The sequence below is a fragment of the Aythya fuligula genome, chromosome 7 (genome assembly GCF_009819795.1).
Source record: "Aythya fuligula isolate bAytFul2 chromosome 7, bAytFul2.pri, whole genome shotgun sequence".
Classification (NCBI taxonomy): Eukaryota; Metazoa; Chordata; class Aves; order Anseriformes; family Anatidae; genus Aythya; species Aythya fuligula.
In genome coordinates this window covers 33,673,307-33,698,499 of record NC_045565.1, presented here as the reverse complement: position 1 = coordinate 33,698,499, position 25,193 = coordinate 33,673,307, and the positions used below count along the sequence as shown (strand labels likewise).

The 25,193-nt window shown below is 37.0% G+C and overlaps 1 protein-coding gene across 1 annotated transcript in view; it reads left to right on the top strand.

The window, feature by feature from the left end:
• Positions 1-21,434, top strand: part of CPXM2 (carboxypeptidase X, M14 family member 2) — a 69,587-nt gene extending 48,153 nt beyond the window's left edge. The window contains exons 6-13 of the mRNA XM_032191305.1: positions 1,821-1,909; positions 7,069-7,192; positions 8,557-8,753; positions 9,602-9,781; positions 10,687-10,984; positions 14,420-14,559; positions 15,517-15,616; positions 20,949-21,434. Coding sequence (XP_032047196.1) covers positions 1,821-1,909; positions 7,069-7,192; positions 8,557-8,753; positions 9,602-9,781; positions 10,687-10,984; positions 14,420-14,559; positions 15,517-15,616; positions 20,949-21,202 — 1,382 coding nt within the window. The 3' untranslated portion in view covers positions 21,203-21,434. The remainder of the gene's footprint in view (positions 1-1,820; positions 1,910-7,068; positions 7,193-8,556; positions 8,754-9,601; positions 9,782-10,686; positions 10,985-14,419; positions 14,560-15,516; positions 15,617-20,948) is intronic.
• Positions 21,435-25,193: the final 3,759 nt, after the last annotated feature.

The following is a 25,193-nucleotide window of genomic DNA, read 5'->3' as shown; positions in this document are numbered from 1 at the left end:
GAAGAGGTGTTTTAATACTCTATTATTTGGTCATTGATACATTAATAAGTAATTTCTGTGAATTACCATGGGCTAACCTTTAAGAGTTATCTGCAGGGTTACAGCAGCATTGCTGTTGTGGGTGGACTTGCATGAATTTGGCATGCAGTTAGGTTGGAAAGAAGACTTAAAGTTGCAGGTGCGTTACCTGAAACTTCACCCTCTTGATTCTTCAAAACTTTGTCTTCACATGCAAAGGAATCTTGTTTACTCATCTGGTTAGGCTCTAATTTAAATTATTTTCCTGTTGGTTTTGCTATATAGTACTTTCTCACTGAAAATAACAGAGCATATGGAAAAAAAAGGTTAATTTTTTTGCCTTTTTTCAGTCCTATTTGTAGATCAGCATTCAATTGATCCTCTAGTGTCTCTGCTGTAGACTGGGAATAGAAGGAAAGAGTCAAGGAAATGGAAAATAAATATGTGGTAGGAAACATGGGCAAGGTTAAAACTTAATATTTATTCCATAAATAACTAAAATATTTCAAATTTTGCTTTCTTTACACATAAGAAAAATGCAGAATAAACCCACTTAGAATTATATGGAGAGAAGAGTTTTGAGAATTTAGGCATTTTAACATCAGAAACATGAAACTTAAATATGTTAAACTGTAATGTATTATAGGTAGTTTTCCATAATTTCATGAAGCATTAGTTGTTGCAGAAAATAAACACTATTATTCCTCCTACTAATACTTATGTTCTCCCTTTCCCCTCCCCCAAAATCACAACTCTAGGTACTGATTTTTTAAAAGAAAAAAGGAAAAAAAATACTTTTCTCTAGAGGTGGTGTCTTTTGGCTGTCTTGAAACAAGATAGAATGATATTTAGCTTTTAATATTTGGCTTTTCCAATAATTTCAAATGAAATCGAGATGACTGTGGGAAGGAAAATGATTTATCATATCAGTCTGACAACCACTGATTTGACAAAAAAAATTACACATGTTTCCAGACATTCTGAATAGAACAAAATAAGGAATGATTTTGTTTTCCAAAAAGCTTAGTTTATCTCTAAAATCATAATAAATTTACCTGGAACATATATCAGGAAATATAAAGCTAAGCCTCGACAGTCTTAGCCTGTATTTTGTTTTTGTTTTTTCCAGGTGAATGGCCAAAGCACTCACCTGAAAAGTCAAGGACAAAAAATTGGTTTTGTTCAAGCCATGTATACACCTTCGATGTTACAAAACATATGAATTATAAATTATATCAAAACAGAAACAATTGTGCTCATTTTAAAGTAAAAAAGAACTTAAACTACCATAAAAATTTTTTAGGAAAACAATTAGAAATATGTAATTTGTGCAGCGGTTTCTCTCTCTAAGAGATGCATAGACAGAAACTACTCATCAAGCAATTCCATTCTCCATAATAGAAAATTAATCAAGTGGACACAAAACATTTACTGATGCTTTCTCCTCTGATGTGATTTTTTTTCCCCCACTCTTATCTTGCATCTGACTCATGATTTGCCTGTCTTTTGCCCTTCTCTGTAGCCTGAGGATGCCCTTTTGCTTTTCTGTTGAAGTTTAGCAGAGTAGCTGTCTAGCAAGCTGATGCCTGTTGCCTCCTTGCTTCTGTTTGAATCAATATGAATTGATTTGTGCTGAAACAAGAATTATTTCAAGTGTGTTGTTTCTTTGAGCTTTGTTTTTGAAATCCTGTATACAACTGTGGAACTCAGATTTCCATGTTCCATGCATATGTTATGGTTAAGAATCTTTATATCTGAAATAGCTAAAAAGTACATGAAAATTCTTTTATTTTTCTTCTTAGACCCAAATAATTATTACCACAGAAGAAATGAAATGACAACCACAGATAATCTTGACTTCAAGCATCACAACTACAAGGAAATGAGGCAGGTAGGCAGAGTCTACCTACTTGATAACTTCCAAAATATGTTCCATCATTTTGCTTCAATGTGTAAAAGTAAAATTCTGTGTTCAGAATAGTGAAAATCTCCAATGGAAATTGGAAATTTTTCTTTTCTGGAATTGGAAATTCTCCATTGGAAATCTTTTGTTGACCAGAAATCTTAAGGAGAAAAAAAATAATAAAATCCTGTTGGTATGATTTTAAATCTACCAGCACTGTTAATCTTGTTTCTTTAACTTCAAATAAGCAATCTTTGTTCTTGTTTTTGTTGTGGTGGTGTTGTTTTTTTTTAATCTTGGTTCATATCACCACAGAAATAGGTGTGGGTTGCACTAAGGAAATGTTTCTGCCTGCTTTCTCTCCAAATATAAAGATAATATGTTTGGACTTGAAGTGTGTGAATCATTTGCTGTATGCTGAATTTTCACTATATTTATGCTGCATGAATCACCGTTCATTTTTATTGAGCAATTGTGTACTGAGTCACACACTTATTTCAGTAGAGATTTCATGGCCTATATTTCTTAGCACAAAGATTAGACAAGTAGAAACTCAATTGGCATAATTACTGTCAAGAACAATAAAGTAAAGGGTATTTTAGATTCTCTTTGCAGAAAGACAGGTTGGTCAGGTTAGAAAGATATTTAAAAAAAAAAAAAAAAAGCAGCTTTAAAACAGGATGTTTTTCCAGTTTTCATGCAATTAGAAAATTTTCAGCTGTGGTCAAGAGCTGGTCAGTTGTGACCTATCATTGTGTTCTCCCATGGTTTGTATTTCTGTGGGTCAAAACAGTGTATTTAGAACCGATTGGATTCTAATTGAGTTCTGCTGCTTGTAGGTAGAAGATTGTGGGCTGGGTTGCAACATGTCTTATATCCTCTAAACTGCTCTTTAGTGATAACTAATTTCTTTCCTGAGTATAAAATAGAACAGTATCTGTCAATTTCAGAGTTAACTCCATATTATTACTATATTTTTTTGTAACGCAGCGTTGTTATCAGTTTTATGAGCTGCTTCACTGCCAATCATCTCAGAAAAGCACAGTTCTTTGAAGTTATTTATCGTAAACACTGAGAAAGGAGGAGGAGAAGAGTGTTCCCTGGGCCATGTTTTGGAAGCATTACATTACAATGTGCTGAGTATTTGTGGGAGGGAGGAATTTTCTCAGCGTCAGGTTATTTTAATACAACTCTCTCTTTAGGAAGATGAAATTTATAGTACCAATTTTTTCTCTCGAAAGAGCCCTCAGGAATCTCCTTCTAGTCAATAGGAAAACTCACTGTATCCTGTAGTCAGAAGTAGGGATTATTTTGTATTCCAAGAAGTATATACACAATGTATTTATACTGTATAGCAAGGTTTTAAAATGGCTGACAGATATCCCTGGAAATAATTTGAAATGGACATTTGAGTACATCTTTTGCCTGTGTATACTCAAATCACTTGTATGAAAGAATGGAAAACCCATCCCTTCTAATAAAATGAAACACCTGATTAAATTAAAGGTATGAGGGAATCCTGCGAAAGTATCTGAAACAAATATATTTTTCTGTATTAGGAGTACCTATTCTAAAATAGCTTTGAACTACAGAAGAAGGTGAATCTGAATCTTGTCCAAAGCTTCAACTTTGTCTTTGTAACAGAATGAAATATCTAATTCCTATCATATCTGCCTTAGGAAATGAGTGCTAATTTTTGAATCCAGTTAACTGGACATGATTCTTACCTTTGGGAAAAGTCAGGCTACAAGCACTCCTGAAGTCCTGTTGGTCTTCATGGCAAGAGTTGTTTATGGAAGTGATGCAATGGTAATGCAGAAAGTTCTTCTATCTTGAGCTGTATATGTTACTTTATGAACATATTTATCAGAGGGTGAAACAATGAAATCTAGATAACTAGAGCAAAACCCAGGAAGCATCTTGGGTTGCATGCAAGGCCAGATTGACTCTCTAACTCTGAGCTCAAAGAGGAGGCAATTTCTGGTTTGACCCTAAGCAGAACAAAGAATGCAGAGTTTTTTGTACTTAGTTGCAGGACTCAGACAAAAGTTCTCTATACAGGATAAAAAATAGCCCTAAACAGAAAGTCATTGATAGGAGAGCCATTTTGCCTCCTCTAAGTTTAGATAGCACTCAGACTTACATTCAATAAGCCTTTTATTCAAAACTGAACAATTAGATCTTCAGACATCAGTTTTTCAGGGCTGCTTCAAAGAATGCTTGCAGTCTTCCTAAAGTGCTAATAGGATAAATAATAGGTAATGACAAACAAACAGGAGCTGTCAAATAAGAGCTGCCAATGAGCATAACTCTGGAAATGTTTTACAATCCTGCTGGCTGTTAATAAAGCCCTGATGGACTATAGTCTTCAATTGTCTTTGACAGTTTGCATATGTGAAAAGAAAACACTAACATTTCAGGTGACCTATTGTGCTGCTTGTAGGAAATAGGCACGAGAAAAGCAAACATGAAATATGTTTGTTTCCCATTTTGTATTTGTATATTAACACGTAGCTACCTTACCATATCTGCACTGTCAAAAAAAAAAGGGCTGACATATAGCTTACTGCAGAGGCCCTGATTCAGGAAAGTTCTTCATTCAACTTAGGAAATTAGTCACGCTTGAAATTAAACAGATGGTTGGGAGTTTACTGAGGCCAATACAAATATTTTCACTGATTATAGTGTGTTTCGAACTTGGTTCTAGGCACTTTTCTCGCTAGGAATGAAATTTAACATATTCTTAACCACTTTCCTTAATTGATGCCATGGATATCCTATGCCCATGTAGTGCCAGGCACAAAAAAAGCTTCTGCACTGTAGAATGATTTCACAGAGATCTCTGCAAGGACAAGCTTAACTTCCCTATTTCAAACTTAGAGAGCTGCATGGTTGCAGGAATGCATCAGCCAGAGGGAAGCTTCCTGCAGTCTCAAGAGTAAGGAGAGGAATGGTTAGGCACAGAACTGAGACAATTACATAATTTACACATTAGAGGAAGAGGATCTTAAAATAGAGGATCTATTTTAAATTCAATATTTGTACTCACTGGCAAAGTGTGAGGAAAAAAATAATATCTGTGTGGAGAAAAAGATGGTATCTTGTCCAACAATGATCCTTTTCATCCTACTGTCAGGATGACTACTAATAATCCACACACAGTAGAACTTGGATTAATGATGGTCTGTGAGGCCCTAGTAAGAGCTCCATGGCTCCATATCCATTGATAGTATTTTTGGTTCATTGTGAGCAGGTTCAGGTGCAGTAGTTCTTGACCATGGAGATTTAAAGTGGTCTGTCTCAAAAAAAATAGGTTTTAACTTGTTAAACATTGTGCTAGAAGATGTATAACAATGTTCTCCTATTCTTATGTGTGTTTTAGCTGGAACAGCAAATGAAGGTATACACATTTACATACACCAAAATCATTAACAAATAATAATAATAACCAGTGGAAATAGCTGGGTATTCATAATACCAGTACATTAATGATAACAATATCTGGGTACATTTTTCAGATGAGTGCTGAGCTTAAGTTTACAAAAGAAATTGTTTCTCATGTGTATAAAACTAATGTACAAGATGAACAAACCTGAAAAAAAATCTCTTTGGTCTCTGCATGATTATAAATAGAAGTGAAGTTTTTTATGAGAGGAATTTTAATGATGTTCATTCCAATGTGAATTGTGTTTCCACTTTGATTTGCTAAATGATGGCATGGGAATTGGACACATGTAATTAATGTATTTTTTTAAAATCATCTGCTTTGTTATCATCCAGTATTGTCTCTATATTAACATTGTTTGAGCAGAGGTTTTTTTATCCTCCTGCAATTCTTCTTCAATAATATATTCACCCTTGTTTACGGAAACATTGTCTAATTAATAGTGCCTCGGGTTCCAATTTACGGTAAAGTCCTTATTTCTTTCTTTAATCCCTTCCATTAAAAAAAATCAAAACAGATAAATTTTGTCATTTAAAGCTACTTGCAATAACTTCTTAGTAAGAACACATCTTTTCAGTCTCGTTTGTGAATTTTAATGTTCACTTGAAATGTCACAGTGAAAATTGGTTTTGTTTATTTGTGGGATGATTTAGACAGCAGTTATCTTTATCTGGATGACATCTGTGTACCTCCATTGATTTAAACATAACTACACCCCTTACTGTGACCTTCCTTATGCACTTTATTAAGCAGTATGGCTATTTGATTATGTTTTGATTATGTCATGCAATATCTGTAGAAATGATGAAAAGATTTTGTCTATAGATATGCCTTCAGACTGGTTGTTGGTATTGTCATTATTTTTTTCAGAAACCTGGTAAATCAATTCAGAGAAATCTGATATACCAGTTTTGCCTGGAGTATACTGTGCTATGTTTATAGGAGATATTCAGATAACACCTATCTTGCTATTTTGGCCACAACAACACTGCCTACAGTAACAATTTTGCACCTATGAAATTTCATATTGTAATACAGGGGTGAGCTTGATTTCTGTCTCAGTGGTGGTGGCAGCTGTAATGAGAATTCTCTGGGACAGTGCTGTTTAAATGGACGGTATTCTTTATTTTGAATGAAATCATCACTACATAGGGTGAAGGGGAGAGAAATCTTTACTGGGCAGTGTATCTGTGGGAACCTGTGATGTATGCACATTGTCATGCCATTAACACGCTTGGGTCATCTTGAGTCAATTTAGCTGTATTGATTACAGAGCATGTAGGAAGAAGTGTTGGGGTGTCTAATCAGCCCCCAGCATGTAATGTTTTGAGAACATGTGTTTTATTACCTCTTGGTAGTATAGGAGTAATGCAGGATGATTTTTATTTTGCTTTATTGTTATTCCTGTTAGACTTACCCATTTTAGTTAATTTTGTGATAATATTGGATATGCATAAGAAAAAGCTGGAACCCCATCTACACTCTGCTGTTTCAGCAGACAGTATTCAACTTGTTCCAGCTGAACAAACATTATGTTGTGTAATAGCAAAGCCATAATTTGTAAATTAAATATGAAGCATTTACAACTAAGAAATAAAAAAGAAAATGAAGAGTTTCTGATAAAAAGCAATTTGGAATAAAATAATTAATAGTCAATCTGTTGATGATGTATTGTCTAATTCTATGTCTTTTTTTTTGGCAGTTGATGAAAACAGTGAATAAAATGTGCCCAAATATCACAAGAATTTACAATATTGGAAAAAGCCACCAAGGACTAAAGCTGTATGCTGTTGAGATTTCTGACAACCCAGGAGAACACGAAGTTGGTTAGGATTTAGTAAAACTAAATCTGTTGAAGGGTGTCGGGCTTTTTTTTTTTTTTTTTTTCCCTTCTCATTCTCTGTATCTGCAGTAATTATCCCTGATGGAATTATATTCATGGCAGCAATGACTTCAAATGTATGTGGGAGGAACTTCAGTGCTAAATTTCTAAATTGGGAAGAGGAGGTAGAGCACAAAGAGAAAGCATTTTGAATGTGGGATCAAATTCTTTAATGATAATGAATTTTATTCTTTACAATTAAAAAAAAAAAAAGTGAATTTTAGTGCTAGGGATTTATTTAGTTTTGAATGAGAATTTGCTTTTTTATATGGGAGTGTTTGCATTGCAAAGCAAAGACAGGTGAGATTTTTCAGTGTTATTTCACCGGTGAGCGTTGGGGTATAATGTCCTACAGTAATATAGTCCTTCAGTCTTCAGTCGTTCTGTGGAGATGAATAAAGAACTCACTGTGATCTGTTTAGGACAGCTGTTGGTATAAAGGTGACAGTGCTCTACCTTACCTGTGAATGCCTCAGTAGGTGCCCACCCCATGCTAGGAAGAGTGCTGCAACATGCTCCTAAGACATCTCTCTGCTCTGCTGTAGAGTATGGAGCTGAGCAGATGACATCTCTCCCTAAACTTGGGGCTGATCTTAACCCCTGAATATCTCATGCCCTGTTACTGAGGGTAGGGACAGGGACTGCATCTTCAGTCAGGCTGCTGGGAGGGTGAACCTAGGCACAAATTATAGATTGTGCATTTTGGATCTATTGTATTTGATGTTTGCAAGTGTTATTCTTACAAAGGACAATTGAATTATGCTTTTTTGAATAGCTAGTACTTTTCCTAATCATTTCTGACATATTTTGCCGTTGAGTGCAAGTATTGTAGAATTCAATATAATCTTGAAAAATATATGTGAACCTATTTTGTGATTAGTGAAGGAAAAGGAGTGTGTGAAGTCAGAGATCAATCAGATAATGCTACTGGCTGATTATCTTTTCAAAGCCTTAACATCTGTCCAAATGAATTACCAGCAAGGTATTTTTCATGTTATTTTTACACTATCAGAATGTCTAAGATCTACGTTTTCAACTTTCAGCAGGTAATTAAAAATTTTTTTTTAGTAGAAAATGTTGAGATTTTTACACAGTGGCTTTTAGACATTACTGATACTGATGAGCCTGTTGTAGAAAGTGTACAGAAAGTAATTATTTTTTTTCTTATATATTTTCACCTATCATTCGTTCAGTTAAGGCATTTCTCTAACCTGTCTTAAGTGAATAATTGCTTATTGACATCAATGAGTTTTGAGTAGATCCTTGATCTGCTGTTCTGACTACAATTCTGGCCCATGTGTTTGACAGGTGAACCAGAATTTCGGTACATTGCAGGAGCTCATGGGAACGAAGTGCTTGGACGTGAGCTAATCCTTTTGCTGATGCAGTTCATGTGTCAGGAATACCTTGCTGGGAACCCACGCATTGTCCACCTCATTGAGGATACAAGAATTCACCTTCTTCCCTCAGTCAACCCAGATGGATATGACAAGGCATATAAAGCGGTAATATGGAGGAATTAATTAGTTCAGTTAAGTTAATGAAACAAGCAATTTATTCTTATTTTTTTTCCAGGGATCAAATTTTACAAGCAATCAGAAGAAATAAGCTCAAAAGATAAAACCAAAATCATGCAAGCAAAAATAAACCACTGGAACTTACCTGGGGAAAAAGCATGAAACAATTTTTTTATGTGATGTGGGCTAGTATGAGGAAGTACATGGAAAGGAGGGGCACTAAGACTGCCAGAACAAACCATACTGAGGTGTACAGATCAGTGGAACACCATTATGGAAAACAGAAAATTCATGCAGCCTGTTTCTCATGGGACACCAAACTTAAGCCTATGAAAATTTGTGTATCTCTGCAGCTAAAAATTAATAGTGTACCTTTAAGAAGTGCACGGTGTGTCAGGCATTGTAATAATTCAGTCTGGAAGAAGACAGACAGCAGAAGGAAAAAATTCAGGGGCTCTATTCAAATGTACTGGAAAATCTTCCAGGACAGTCTATAGCTGCAGACTAGAATACAAAAGCTGCACTCACAGCCATAAAGGGATATGTTATCATCTCTAGTGCAACTCTGGAAAACCTGTCTTCAGTAGAAACCTTGAAAACAAAACAGAATGTTTTGTCTAGCCCCAGGTAATTTTTCCTGGCTTTTGTTTTATCTTATTCAAGGTTTCATGTAAAATAGGAAAAAAAAAAAAAAAATCAGTTAAAAATTAATTTGTCTTTCTAGTTCTCTGTATGGAATTACCTCTGCCACATCCCCAAACTCTTTTCTGGGGGACCACATGTTGTCATGTTCTCAATGAATTTTTATCTTTTTTTTTTTTTTTTTTCATTCTAAGGGTTCAGAATTAGGGGGCTGGTCTTTAGGACGATGGACTCAGGATGGCATTGACATCAACAATAATTTCCCTGATTTAAACTCTTTGCTTTGGGAGTCTGAAGATCAGAAGAAGAGCAAAAGAAAAGTTCCAAACCATCACATTCCCATTCCTGACTGGTACCTGTCTGAAAATGCCACTGTAAGTAAAGCTGGTTTTGGAGAGAGCGGAATGCAATGTCCAGGGCAGGTTGAAAGACTGAGCTTTATGCTTCTCAGGACCATGAGCAGCTCGTAGGTGAGGTTGCATACCTACTCCAAGCTAATTGCTTAGGCTTCCTCGATAGTCAATGGAAATAAAATTATACTTTAAAGTATAATTAGGTCCCATGCAGAAGCTGCTTGGGAAGGGAAGGGAGGGTCTTCCTGGAACATCATCTTTTCCCTGGGCTATTTGAAGAGCCTGGAGGACGTGATAGCCAAATTTGAGGCTGAAGCAAAGTAAGGGAAACACGCAGCAGGGCCCAGATCTGTGAACCAGGCTTCTCCATATCTTTGCTGCATGGATGAGCTCTTTACCAACTTAGTCACCATGAAGGTTTCTCCTATTTTTATTTTTTTTTCTTGATGTTGTTTAAAATAACATAATGCAAAACTACTGCAGTGGCTTATGTTAGCCATGTTTAAATTTAACTTACTTTTGCATGGCATTTTAAGTAACTGTTTATAGTGGCTGAGCTTCTCCTGTTTTGTGGGAAGGCACTTAACTGTGACAGTTCCATGGGCCTTAGAATTATTTCCATGCTTAAAATCACTCATTTTGATCACTTGTTTCCTCTGATGCCAGTGGGCACAGTCTGATATCTTTCTTGGTTGGTGCTTTAGATTGTTCCTTTTGCACAAATTACAAATGTTAAGGTTGTGTTAGTTTTTGTAGATTGTCACTGGAATTGAAGATGAATCTGGCAGGCACCATAATTAACTGAAGCTTTTCTTCTTGGCCACATGTCTTGTGCTGGCTGCTCACTCCATGTTTAGCAACTCCCTGTCTACCTTTGAAAGAAGATTATCAAAACGCACAGGTTAAAACAAAGCTCTTTCTCACAGGTGGCAGTTGAGACACGAGCAATAATCGCATGGATGGAAAAAATTCCTTTTGTGCTGGGTGGCAATCTGCAGGGAGGAGAGCTGGTGGTGGCATACCCCTACGACATGGTGCGGTCCCTGTGGAAAACCCAGGACTACACACCCACCCCAGATGACCACGTCTTTCGCTGGCTTGCATACTCCTATGCCTCCACACACCGACTGATGACGGACGCGAGGAGGAGAGCGTGTCATACAGAGGACTTCCAGAAGGAGGACGGCACAGTTAACGGGGCATCGTGGCATACTGTGGCTGGAAGTAGGTGTCTGTGGAAACTCCCTTGTGGTGTTACCCTGTTGAACGTGATAATGCCATCACTGCCCGCTATTCACAGCGGGGGTAAAAGTGGTGGAATGTGCTCCAAGAGGAATATTTCCTCATCTGAAAGCCTGTCATGAGGTATTAGCAAATTGACAGAGACTGTGTCGCTAAATACCCAGTGACAATTTCATTTACTACCCATGTTTCCAAAAGTTCATGAGCAATTTATTTTGTTTATTATGTTAATTTCTGTTTTCTATATGTTCTATATATTTAACTGGGGAAATAACAACACAGCCCAAACCCTTTAGCAGGTGAAACCTCTCAGCATTTTGCCATCTCAGAAGGTGTCATCAGAAATCTGCTGCCAAACTGCAGAGGTAGTCAGTGTTACAGCCGAGGTAGAGACTCCCAGAGGGGCCTGGGCCCCCTTGGTAATCCTCAGACAGGAAAACTATGATTTCAGCCTCTGTTCACTGCATTCAGTTGCAGACTGGCCCCCAGTGATGTTCATTTGAGTTGTAATGACGTGCCACAGAAAGCTACTGCTTCCCCGTGACCCTCCTATCTGTAAAAGACTTGGACCACTTGCGATTAAACTTTGACCAGGCTCCACAAGCATTTTTGCTGCCAGAATAAATTACAAACTGCATCATTTGCTGTGTGCCCAAGCCTGTCTCCCTGTCAAAGAGTGCAAAGGGGAAACTGTGTCCTGTAGTGCAGACAGAGCATCTATTTCCAGGGAAGCCCAATTAAATGCACATTATTATCCCCAATAGGTACATTTATCTATGAGTGTACACTCAAACTGGCTCTGAACAGGCACGCTGCTGAATATCACAGTTCTACTCAAAAACTGCTTCTAAGTGACAACATTTTCTATGAAATTAAGAAGCAAGCAGCGTACCTGCCACCATTTGAATAACAATAGGAGCCACTGCAGACCTAATGGCAAACAGATGCAAGAAAGCAGCTGTGTGGACATGTTTTTCTTGGAGCTGGCTCTTGTTTGTAACTTGCAGGTAGTTTCACTGCATAAACATTTCTCGGTTTTGGACGTATCTTTTACATTGGCCTGTGTACAGTTAATGCTGGCCAGCCATTGATGGCTAGAGCCAAGAATTAACTTTTCAAATATTTTTTCAGGAGGTTAAAAAGTGCTGGGTGAAGTTGGGGAGAAGAAAGATTGAACTGCTCAGATCATAAGGCCAGTGTCCAATGATACATTTCTATGCATTTCTGCAAATTCTAAAAAGAAACAAAAAAAACCCTCCAAACTCTTAATGCCAACTTGACTGCTTAATTATCTAATTTATGAGCTTAATTTTCCTAAGTGCTACAGAAACATAATTATGAATCAATACAGAAAAGATGGCACTGGCCATGTCACTGACAGATATTGCATTAAGTAACATTAAGTAATGGTGTGCAATATAGATGGTGAATAGTATCTTGATTTCTTAGTAACAATTGCATATTGGATTTGGTTCATCTGTTCTGTTTTATTGAGTTAGGATGTTTCTCATTATATCGTACATCCTGCTTTATGCCATTATAATAAGTCTTCCAAGATTGTCTTTGAGAAAAATGCTTGAATATTGCTTTTACCTTTGTTCTTTACACCTTGGATTCTAGACTAAACCTCATAATATTTCTATGCAAGCTCACCCTACAACCTGCAGGATGGTTTTGGATGTTTTCTCTACATAGAGAAATGGAAGAGAACAATTTGTATGGCACTTATATAAATATTTACACACATACATATACATACATGTGCACATATATATAAACACGTTTTACAACAGTTATTCAACAGTACCTTGCAATGTAAAAGGTTATTCAAATATGATTCCAGGTTTGTACACAAATTTCTCATGGACGTTTTTCATTCCATTTCCTCTGTTTTTCTATAACTCTATATATGTAGTTATGTAGGTCACTCAGCTTTCTGTTTATTTACCCTTTAGTTCAATGCATAGCAGTTTCTTCTCCAAAGAGCTGCTTGCTTAATGCCTGATGTCAAGGTGACACATCTGCATATTGCTGGCAGTGGGCTGCCCCCATAGGTTTGCTGAGCTTGAAGCTGCCCTTCCTCTCCCGCCTCACCCACAGTGTTGCATGGCCTTGCAGTGGCCATGCACATAAACCTTTTGCTGCTCATACCATGGGAAAAATTTGTAAGGGATTTTTCTGATTCCTTTTCAGCACTAGAGAGTCCCTAGAGCAGTTGGTACACCACAGATATCAAACATCTCCCAGTGCCTTTGAAAGCCAACCATACCATTTCCTGCACGTATTCTGGATGGCAATGAATTCAAATTTTTCAGCAGCTTGACATTATAATATTTCTGCAGTGGATGAACTGCACAAAGACACAAAACAGATGAACATTTTTTTTTTATTTATTTATTTCCAGTGTTTTTGAGGCTGGATTTGCCTGTTCAGACATTACACGGAAAATTGCTCTTGGCAACATTATGCCATTTTCTAAAATATGTGTATTAAAACTGATCAATTACTGTGGGTTGCAAAACATCTCGCAATAGACTAATCAGGGTGCGATATAGTATGTGAGGGGAAAATAACTGTGACTGTTTCTCAAATGGAAGGGAAGCACATTTACGCAGAGTAGCATATGCCACTGTCTGATATTTAGGCTTTTTCCATCAACAAATGCAAAAAGTGTAACATCTGTATTACATAATCCTCCCGCTCTGCACCCAGAAGGCACTGAGGGCTCGTTAAATACTTGGCTACTGCTATGTGGTAATTGGACAGGACAGGAATTTTTATTTTCTTTAACTCTTTCCACTCAAAACTGCTTGGTGAAAGCATTTCCTGCTAATCTTTGGCATTGTAAAGGATAACACCTAATGTCATTAATAAACAGTTATTTAAATATTTTTATTATTAAATGTAATCTTCTTGCTGTAGAGAAAGACCTACTTTCCTAACATCTTTCTAGTGTGCTCCAATCTTCACCAGTATCTTGTAAACTTATTCCAGATAAGGTTTCTATTTTATTTTATTTTGTACTGTTTTCTGCTAAATATCTAACTCCTTTAAGTTTTATGATGGCAAAAGGACACAGCTCTATGCATCAAAGGAATTGAGGATACAGTGCTGGGGCGAACCAATGACCCTGGCACTGACCAATGACACTGTGGTCTCGTGCCCTCTGTTTTAAGCATATAGAGGAGATGCTGTCTTTGCTCTGCCATTACTCTGGTGCTTTGTTACAGGAGACAAGGCATTCCTGAAAAAAAGATTTTCCTTGCCAGATCTGCAGACTAAGCCAGCTAGATAAAAATCTCAGTTTTTGCTTGAAAAAGTTGTTTACTGCACATAAAATCGCCAGATCTGAATAATAGATTTAAATAAATAAATAAATAAAATTGTTTCTTTTTTTTTATCCCTCCTCTCTGACAGGCATAAATGACTTCAGCTACCTGCACACAAACTGCTTTGAGCTGTCCATCTACGTGGGCTGTGACAAGTATCCCCATGAGAGCGAGTTGCCTGAAGAATGGGAGAACAACCGGGAATCCCTGATCGTTTTTATGGAGCAGGTATTTGACGGAAGAACAACTCCTTAGTAACTTGGTGACTCCTTTCAGACTGAAAGAGTTTAAGGAATAGCTCTGGCTTTCCCTGAGGTTGCTGTGACCGTTTGTGTTGAGCTTTATTGAGGCTGAGGCCCAGTGGAGCAGTGATGTTGCTGTGATGAAAAGCAGGAGCTGAGTCACCTGCTGCTGCCTTCAGCATCTCCCAGCCCTTGCCCCTCATGCTGTACCAATGCTGTCACTGAGGTTTTCAAAGCAGTCTGGGGTTTCTGATATATTTCTTACATGGCTGTAATTATTGTCCTGCTCTGGCAGAAGTTTCTACACAAGCTGCTAGGTAGCTTTAGGAAGTCAAATGTAGTTTTTAGGCTTCATGCTCACACTGTATCCCCATGAAGGAGAAGCTGTCTGCATTGTGCAAATATTTCACCTGTAACTGTGCTTATGTGAAAAACAGAAATGGTCACTATAATGTGAAGTCTGTGCCATACGGTCCCTGCAATTTTACTTCGATAACATCATCCCTTCAACTTCATAGGCAATTTCAGTGTAAGGTTTCACTAACGCTTTGTGCTTCAAGTGATAGAAATTGCATGATTATTGATATTTATTAAAGAAAGTTTAACTGTAAGCAAAGCTGGCATATAATTTCAGCCAGACTGTCTTAATTTCAGAGGACAAAATAACAAAGCTTGTTAAAATTTGGTAAATGTGCCATAGAGCTTGCCAGAAAAGAGCACCTAAAAACCCTTTATGTTTGCTTTATCTGCTATTTTAATCTGTTTCTTGAATTTGATGTTTCTAGGATCCCAATAGACATTGTAAATTGATTCACAAGCGTGAACCCCAAAACAGGAATAAGACGCACGTAATTGACATGAGGACTTAATGAATTGCTGTATCTTCCTAATGATGGCACTGCTCATTGCTGTGTAATGTTTATTTATTTATTTCTCCTAATAGGTCCATCGGGGCATCAAAGGCATAGTGAAAGATGTACATGGAAGGGGAATCCCAAATGCCATTATTTCGGTAGAAGGTGTTAACCATGATATTCGCACAGGTAATAATAATAAAATTAAAAATAGTTTTAAAATAAAAAGTCAACGCAAATTAATAAATTTATGGTTAAAAAACAAACAGAAAAAAATAATAACTTCACTGCAACTTTGAAGTCTTTTTTTTTTTTTCCTGAGGAAAACCAGCAGAGAGATAATCCAAGGAGTGCATTGCAGAAGGGATGGTATTTGGGGGGCTCTTTCTCTCCATGGCATAGCTGCATAGGTGAGAATAGAACTATGGTTTCCTTTTGGACCCTGTTCCTCTTCCCACCTCTTTTGAAGTACTGAGCAAATATCCCTGTATCTACCCAAAATCTATAGCCAGAGTAAGGCTGTGTTAAAAGAGAAGTCATTCTTCCTTTTCTCATGAAAAGATAATGCAGCTCTAACCCAGAGTAACTGCAGCACAGCTAAACAAGGCTGTAGTAGTAGCTCGTTGCACAGAGTGCTTCTCTGGTTATGGGAATGTGTTGAAGATGTGATCCAGAGCTGTGTCCAGAGGAGGAACAGCTGCTACAGGGAAGGGGAGTTTCACACGCTTCAGAGTCTTCTGCAAAGCGTCATAAAAGATAGCCTGATGGGGCTCAGCTGAAACAAGGACTTGAATGGGTGGATTGCAGCCTGGAGAATTACTGTTCTATATGTATTTAAAAAAATAAATAAATGGACAAATGGACAGATGCCTTGTTTGTACAGCCTTGGTCTATACCGAGACACAGATGTTTATATTCAGAGTAAATTCCAGGCCTATTTAATGGCCTGGCAAGGAGTCATGGTTCTAAATAAAGTACTGCTTTAAATAGATACCAGCAATGACAGGATTAATGGTAATACCCAAAAACTGTTGTTGGCAGGTCGGGGGCTGGACAGTGTCCGTTGGCTGCTGTGTTTCTATAGGTCCTATACAGTCCTTTATGAAATGGTCATCGCTGTGCTTGTGAGCTCTGTTGTTAGAGGAACCAGAGAGAGTATGGAGCAGGGAGAGGAGCATGGGGAAGGAGATGGCCAAGCAAGACCTGTCGTTAGCAAAAGTCTGTCTGATTGCTTGCCGCTGAGGTACAGGATGGCACACTGATCTGTTGGCTGATTCCAGGTTATGGAGCATCACAGAGCATTAGATAAGAGACTTCCAACTCTTCAATGTTTTATCTGAGCAGATAATAATTTTGAAATATCTAACTTAGTTTACAATTAATTTTACTTCAGTGCTACCATGTCTCTGTTATTAAAGAAAACACTGGATGGCAGATACTTAATTAGGCAATAATGACTCTTCCTTAAATATTTCAAAATGGGACCAGTGGGAAATGATAGTGGGAATGAAAGTAATCAGCTGGTCTTCCCTGTCTTGGAAGACTGCCATAAACGGTAGGTTGCACCGCTCTGGTAATGGAATTAACATATTACTCTGCCTGAGACCAAACAAATGCAAGAGGAAATTAATCTCCAACTCTCTGTATGCTGGATTTCTACATGAAAGAAAGATCAACTGTTTAAAAACAGTGGACAAGCATATGGAAAGAAGTCCTGGTAGCATGGTAATAACTGTGCAAGGTTCCAGAATGCAGTTTGTAGCACTTGGGAAGCTTACAGCTCTTTGGATTAGGTGTTGAGCTGAACTTCTGTGGTTAAGGTCAATCTGAACTTCTTGGTACAAGCAAATGTAATTGGTTCATAATTTTTATTTATTTATCTAATGAGAAATACTGAATTTGACACTGTTTGGGAATCACTTTATAAATGGGAACATGAGAGTTCTATCTTGTTTTATATTACACAGATAATGTACATGTTGGTTTTGAAACAGCAGAATTTATGGTGCAGGGAAAAAAAAGCTAAAGCGACACACAGCTTCAGAGAAAGAAGGCAAGTTGTCAGAATTTGCCTTTCATTTATACATTTTAAATGAAAAATGAATCAATTTAAAAGTCTGAGTTGCCTTGATATAAAAATAGTTCAAGTGGAAGAAAAATTGTGGCCGCTATATTTATTCATGTAAATTTTGTTTAAAGTGATCTAGGCTGTAAGGTACCTGCTTTTTCTTTGGTACACTGATGTTGTTGACTACCCTGTACAGCAGATAAAATTGTGTGAAAAGGCCTTTTAATAATATTTATTTGTTTGAGAACATTTCTCTGCTCTTTTCTGTGGACAAAAAAAAAAAAGTGCACAAAAAGTCCTTTATTTTCTCTTGAAAGTACAATATATCTTATTGAAAAAGGATACTGGTGGCACTAAGCTGATAATATTAACAGGCTAATTGAAATTATTGATTTAGAGAGCAAGAGCTTTATGGAAAATTATTCCATTTTCTTTTGATGTAGGTGTAATTATTGCTTCACTCTGATTGCATGGTGTTACAGTTAGATGTGGACTATGCTCTATGAGATAACCTTCAGAAAAGAGTTCATCGATTGGATGGATAAATGTACTAGACACCCTTTTTTCCCCACATTGCAAGTGCAGGCAATTATTTGGGGTGCCTTCTCGATCCCACTAGCAGAGGTCAGTGGACTTTCCATTACCAAGAGGGAAAGGAATTTGTAAAATGTTTGTGACTTACTATGGCCTCTGGGCATATCAAATCATATGCCAGTGGCATCTTCCCAAGTATCTGGCAAAAGGTTATATTTTTTTATATCACCTGCTTGTTTTTGCACTGTTTTAGCTCATTATTTTTTTTGGATGGGTAGGTCGAATGTGCCCTGTTACCAGAGTAGGAAGCAGACTTGAGGAAAGGACCTCTCAATACAGAAATTAGCCCACTGCAACCTTTTCATGATAGTACAGAACCTCTCCTCCCGCACCCACTGGGCAGCTCCAGTAATTGCTGCAATAAAAAGTAACTGGAAGGTGTAATTTCTAGTGTTTTAACTGCTTGTATATACTAGCAGGAGGTAAACAAGCAAGCCAAATGTCATTACAGAAGAAACCACCTTCCAAAAGCACCATTGCCTAGAGATCTCTCTTGTGACACCTCCCATCACTGCCTGTGTGCACACATGCATGTGCCCACAGAAACAGAAGGCACCCAACCTGTGGCAGCCTCTGACTGCTTGCAGTAAACAATTCAGACAATGCTAAACCTGGAGTATTTAGTGTCTTGATCAAGAAATGTACAGTTCCCTTCTAGTGAAGCTTTTCTGTACTGGAGCCTTCAGAATTCAAAAACAGATGCACATATCTGTATGATTTTTGCAATTAAGCATAATTAATTTAATTTCACACAGTGTTCAGAGAAAGATTTATGAGTATTTTGGTAAACTTGATATGCTTTCAGCATACATTATGTAACCAAACTGAAAGATTTTGAAGTACCATTTAGTTAATATTTAATAGCATTAGTCTCAGCTAAGTATATTTCCAATGTTATAATTCTCCAGGTTTTTTCTCCTTGCTGACTGCCTCTTCAGCAGAGAAAAGTTAAGTTTTAGTTATTGTATGCACTGGCCATGCATCGCCATGACTAGATTTCCTGGGACCTCTGTAGATAACAGCGTATTAGGATAATTTTTATAATGTCTTTAAATTCATAATATTTAGTTGAAGTCATTTAGTTGTAAAAGGTTGATTGATCCTATCAGGCTCAAAGAGCACCCCTCTTAACTAGAGTGTTTCTGGAGTTGTCTGACACATTTAATTTCTAATATGTATATTGTGTATATATGCTACATTTTTATTTTATCTGAGTGGACATGAAAATTTCTTTCTAGACCCAGCTATTGGATATGGACATAGCCTTCCTTCAGCCTTCTTCCATTGGAGACTGTTATTTTAGTAGTCTTAATATTTGATAAAAGTGTCTGTATTTTTAATTGTTTCTCTTGCCATCTGCTCTGATTTTTTTTTATTTATTTTTTACCTTCTGCATCATTGAACCTAATTTAAAATAAAAAAAAAAAAAAAAAAAGAAAAAGAAAACAACCTTACCCTTTTAGTCTGGTATTAAATTCTGGGTGATGACAGCTGACAGAAGCACTAATGTCTAGTTACTTGTGAATGAAAAGGAGGTAAAATGCATCATGCTTAACAGCTTAATATCCAAATGTGTAATGGTTTCCTTGTGGTGTGTGAACCTGCAGATTTTTTCCTGGCTTTGTGCAGGGTTGTGATGAACTGCCTGCTAAACTTGTCAAAAAATTATGGGTCAGACTTGAATCCCAGGGGCTAAAGGCAACATCTGAGCAGGGATGAATTCACAGCCACAAGTTGGGGGCATGCAGCCTTCACTAGGGTGTCAGTGGACCTAACAATAAAGGAGAACTAAATAAACTAAATAACTAAATAAAGCGTTCCTCAGAGGATCCTTTCTAAGAGTGCCATTCCTAAGGTCTTAAGAAAGAGCAAATCTAGACCTTGGCCATCACCAAGTAAGGCTAAAGTGGCTGAAAGAAACACCTGGGCAAGATGGTATGCAAAAGATAACAGTATCAGGTGTGCTTGCACACAATTTCATGCTTGCAGTCAAAGGCTGCAATATCAGGGTATAGTACATATTGCTGTTTTGATAATGCTTGCTGCTTGTAAACACTATTTTACTTATAAATTAATAAATATTAAATAAGTATATAATACAATTAATATTATATATTATTTCTATTTTACAAAAGCCTAAATTAAAATCATTTTTTTAAACAGAAGCCAGCTAGACTGATTTTTTTCCCAAATATAATATTTTCATACAAATTGTCTTTAGTTTTTGCAACACTACATTGTAAGCAACCCAAGGCTAGTGATAGTAGGGCTGTCAGTAAATGTTAGTACTAAAAACAAACAAAAACTTTGTATGCAAGATGTTTTATTTCTATTTATATATATATAATTGCATATTTGAATATGCACAGTGGGTTTTCCCCGGATAGGCTGAAAAATTAATTTCAGGTATTGATATTTCGTTGTTTCTAGTCCTCAGCGATGCATACTTTCTAGTTAAAATATTATTTTAAAAGAAGTCTAAAACCATCCTAGTGTATATATGGGTAAACCAAGATGAACGGAAAGGAAAGCCCTGATTCAATGAGGTGTTAAAATACAATGTTTTATGCACAAGTGATTTAGTTGATCACAGTGACTCTGTTCATGCATTTACAGGTAAGAAAGTGGTGAAGTGTCCTGATGAATTATAGTTTGTAGGAAAATTAGCATAATAAAACTCAATATAATATTTTACGGAAGGGGATGCTTAGATCTCAGAGTCTATATGGTACACACTCTCACATAGCCCCACCACCAACCTATGTGTGTACAGGTGGTCTGTCCAGGACCTCATGTGATGCAAGTAGGTCCCTGCTTAAGAAAGGAGCCCTGTCCTAAAACTTTCCTTTTTCCAAACAGGAGCTGATGGGGATTACTGGCGGCTTCTCAACCCAGGGGAGTACGTGGTCGGCGTGAAAGCAGAGGGCTACACCGGCGCCACCAAGACCTGTGAGGTGGGCTATGACATGGGAGCCACCCAGTGCGATTTCACCATCTCCAAAACCAACATGGCGAGGATCAAGGAAATTATGAGGAAGTTTGGGAAGCAGCCGATCAGCCTGTCCCTGCGGCGGCTCCGGCAGCGGGCTCGGCAGTGGCGGCAGCGGAGATAGGCCTCGGCTCTGCCTCGATCAGCCCAGCTGTAGCAGTAGTGAGAGTTATGTAGCCCATCTCTTCATACGCATTTTCCTGCACGAGGCCTTTCTGTTAGGGGAGCTGGATGTGGGTTTGTCATTTTGGAGAAAAATTGGAAACAAAATTCAGTTTGAGTTGAAGAGAAATAAGCCCCAGTGAGTGGGGGGAGAGGCGGAAGGAATGTAAAAAGATGTTTTGAGTTAAACTGATTTTTTTTTTTTGCCTGTGGATTATTTAATCCTTTGTAAATCTGTTTTCTTTAAATATAGAAAAAAAAAAAAAAAAGAGATACTTGTACATGAGAAATGTTGTTTTGAAAGAAAAAAATGAAAAATGGTGTTTCTAAAGTATAAAATTGATATATTTTTGCAATTCAAAAAAGTTATGACACTCTTTACATTTTATCCACATATGGGAGGAAAGCTGAGAGGGCACAGTTTCTGCTGAACATTATTAAAATGTGTCAGATTTCAGTCTCTTTCCCTGAAAGAGACTTTTGGACAAGCATCATAATCTGATTGCTGAACTTAATGCCCAGAACATTTTCTCTTCTGGTTTAAAAAGCTGTATTTTCTAAACCTCTAAAAAAAAGTTGCTTGATAAACATCACTGCAGCACTGTGCCATAGCACATCCTCTCTAATCCAGGAGAAGGACTCAAAATGAAGCTTTCATCATAGATGCAGGCTTGGTCATGGGCATGTATATAGTTCACAAATCCCCTGGCAGCATCTTTTTTCTTGATTCTGGCCTGCCTATAAGTGCCTTTTGTGCTCACGCACACCTTGTGTCCCTGTCTTTCATAACATGCAAAAGATTCCATGTTCCTCTACATGGTCTCTTCATCTTACCACTACAGCTACTGCTTTTCTGGCCTCACTACTCTTAGTGCTGGATTTCTGCTTTTTTATTGCCTATTAAGTAACAAAGTTGTACAGCAGAATAGGATTGAGGTTTGGTAAAGATGCAGATCAGATCTAGGAAAGAATGAACTAAATAAACACTCATCAAACCATCAGCTGGTGAAAATCAACTTTGCTCTGTCAGCTTCAATGTCATGACCTTAGTTATACCAAAAGAAGGGCCAGCTGTACCTTTTTAGCCAGTCAAAAGTCTGTGGATAAACAAACATTTTTAATATGCATGGTAGTGAGGCTGCAATGTACACTTTCAAATAGAGTTTGTTTAAAACTTTTTAATTGCTATTACAGTTCTTGCCTATCTTGATATGATTCTTGGAAAAGACGTTCACCCAACTATCACTCAAAACAGGAGAAATAAACTAAATAGAAAACTTACTGTAAAAATATTGCTTGCCATCTGTACTAAATCTTTTTTCTTGTCAGCAAAGAATCTTGTAAACACAAAAGGCAAAAGATTTCAGAATGAATAATATAATCATGAACCCTTGCATAATAAATAGTCCTATTATTAAATTTCATAGACAATTCCAGCCTATGCTTGTTCTGCAAATTCCATTAAATAACAGCAATGTATTTGACAGCAAAGGCACAAAGAAAATAACAGGGTGCACACATAATTTTCTATAACTGAAATTATGGAACTCCAGCTCCTAGTCAGCATCATTTAAATTAAATAATAGATGTAAACAAATAATCCAATCATCACATTAGCATTTTGAATGATATTTTACTTTTTTCACTCTATTTACCACCTTTACAACATTCTGTGTTCCATATTTTTATTTTGAGCTACAAACTTAACAGCAAAGTTGTCAAGAAGTTTTTTTTTTAGCATCTGAGAAAGGACAAATGATATCTTTTTTTTTTTCAGGTAATGATGAGAAACTTTTTTTTTTTTTTTTTTTGATCAGTGACAGCATAAAAATTTTCCTGCTAATTTGCCAGCATGCCTGATTATTATTTTTTTTTTTGTTATGAACTGATGAAGTTCCTTAGGTAGATTCTTTCTTGAATCCTATGAAGTCCCAGTCATTTTGCTGGAGGGTTTGCACAAAGATGCAAACAGGGAAATGAGGAGGCACATTTAATTCACTAATATTCAGATTGAAGGTGGAAATCACTAGCTGGACAGTCAGTCCTGACAGGTCAGTTCTTTCTACCTTGCAATATCTTTTCAGGCTGTTCTGAGATTAACTTTACAAAGCTAACTGTCCCTATGCTCAGTTCCCAGGTATCAGGTTATCTCAACAAACAAGACATTTTTTGTTCAGTAGTGAGAAGTGGACCTCATGGGAAGGCATTTGATGTCTGTTAGCAAAAATAAAGTGGATTCTGATTGCTGCAGACCTCACTAACATAAATGCTGATGACAGTGGCCCTGCTGGCAGTGGCTAGTGCTTGCATGTACTTGAGTGCAGCAGAACTATGACTAATGTAGGTGATCTTAGTCTGTTTTGGTCCAGGCATTACTAAATAAATGGCCTAATAGACATCAAGTATAGTCATCACTGCAATTATTTTGTGTTTGTTCAGCACCTTTAAACTGAACGCTCAAGTTCAAAGGAATTTTACTAGTAACTTCAGATACGTGAATATCTCATGCTGAGATAAGATGCTTTTGCCTGCCCTGAATACAATAATAGCAGAATGAAGCGTGCCCTATTTGCTACTATAGTAATGCACTTGGGAGTTAAAATGTTCTTTCCTTTTTTCTTTTTTCTCTTTTTTTTTTCTTTTTAAATACACGGTACTGCTATTTAATCTCCACATATATCCACGCCACAAACCAATAAATTCAGATGCCAGTATTTTCTAGTTATCTACTTTTTCCCCATCTTTAAAATAGTATTTTATTCTAAATTCTGTGCTTTTTATCTCTATCTCCTTTCATTTTATTGTTGTAGGAAAATTTGTAACCCTAAAGAAAAGAAAGGAAATAAATCTTAAGATAGATACACTCCTTTTATAATTACAGTTTCATTTTAACAGCTACATATATGAGGATTTTGCCAAGCTTTGATCATTCCTGATATAAAGGAAAAAAATACAATTATTTCAAGTAATAAGAAATTCAGCTCCACAATCTCACCCACGCAGTAAAGGCTGAACAAATAAAAGGTTGTAACAGGACGTATTCCACTCTCTTTGATAATACCAGCCATCAGTCTTCTGCTCCCATCCAGAGTGCTGACAGTCATAAAATACAGCACGAGCTGGCTGGCTTCTCCTTGAGTCCCCATGTCATGCCATCTAGTTATTCATTTTTTATCTGTTTAATTATCATAATTTCTATAACCACCTCGCAGTGTTTGTCATCCTTTTTAGTTACTACAGGTATGCTGACCACTGGAAGACAGGTCTTAGTATCTGCAAATTGGCTTGAGAATTCTGAAGCCAATAATACTGTATCTACTAAAACGATATCTACTTACACATGTTGGTATGAGTGTACTGAATCTTGGTAATCTCTAACTCAAATTTAATCTGCTGGCACCAGAAGACAAGTAGGATTATCTGAGTATTGTGATGCTGAACTCATTGTGGGTAAAATACACTGATAAAAATGAATGCAGATTAAGTTATTGACTACACTGAAGAGGAAATGCAATGTTTCATTGAATGTTTTAAGCCTGTTGTGTATTTTCAACTTCTTTTACCAAATACTTTTCCTTCCCTTATCCATGTACAGTTGTGGAGGCTTTTTCCCTCTAAATTTAGCTCATTATTTTCAATGAATTTGGGATATCTTCACAAAGCGTGGATTTTAACTGTCAGTGACAGTTATACGACCAGATTTACTTGCCTCTCATCATTCTACAGTGTGTGCTGGACCTTTCTGAGAAACGCCTGAAGAAAGATGAGTTAACTTGAAACAGAGTACAATTGGTGTCGCACCAACACCTTTCATTAGTTAACCTTTAAAGTTGGTATGTAAAATATCCAAGTTTGGAGGCAGAAGTGCCTCATTTAACTTTGTAGGGTACCCATGTGAATTCAGCCAGGTTGCAGCCACCAGCCTGGCATGAGGAAATATACAAGCCTATGCC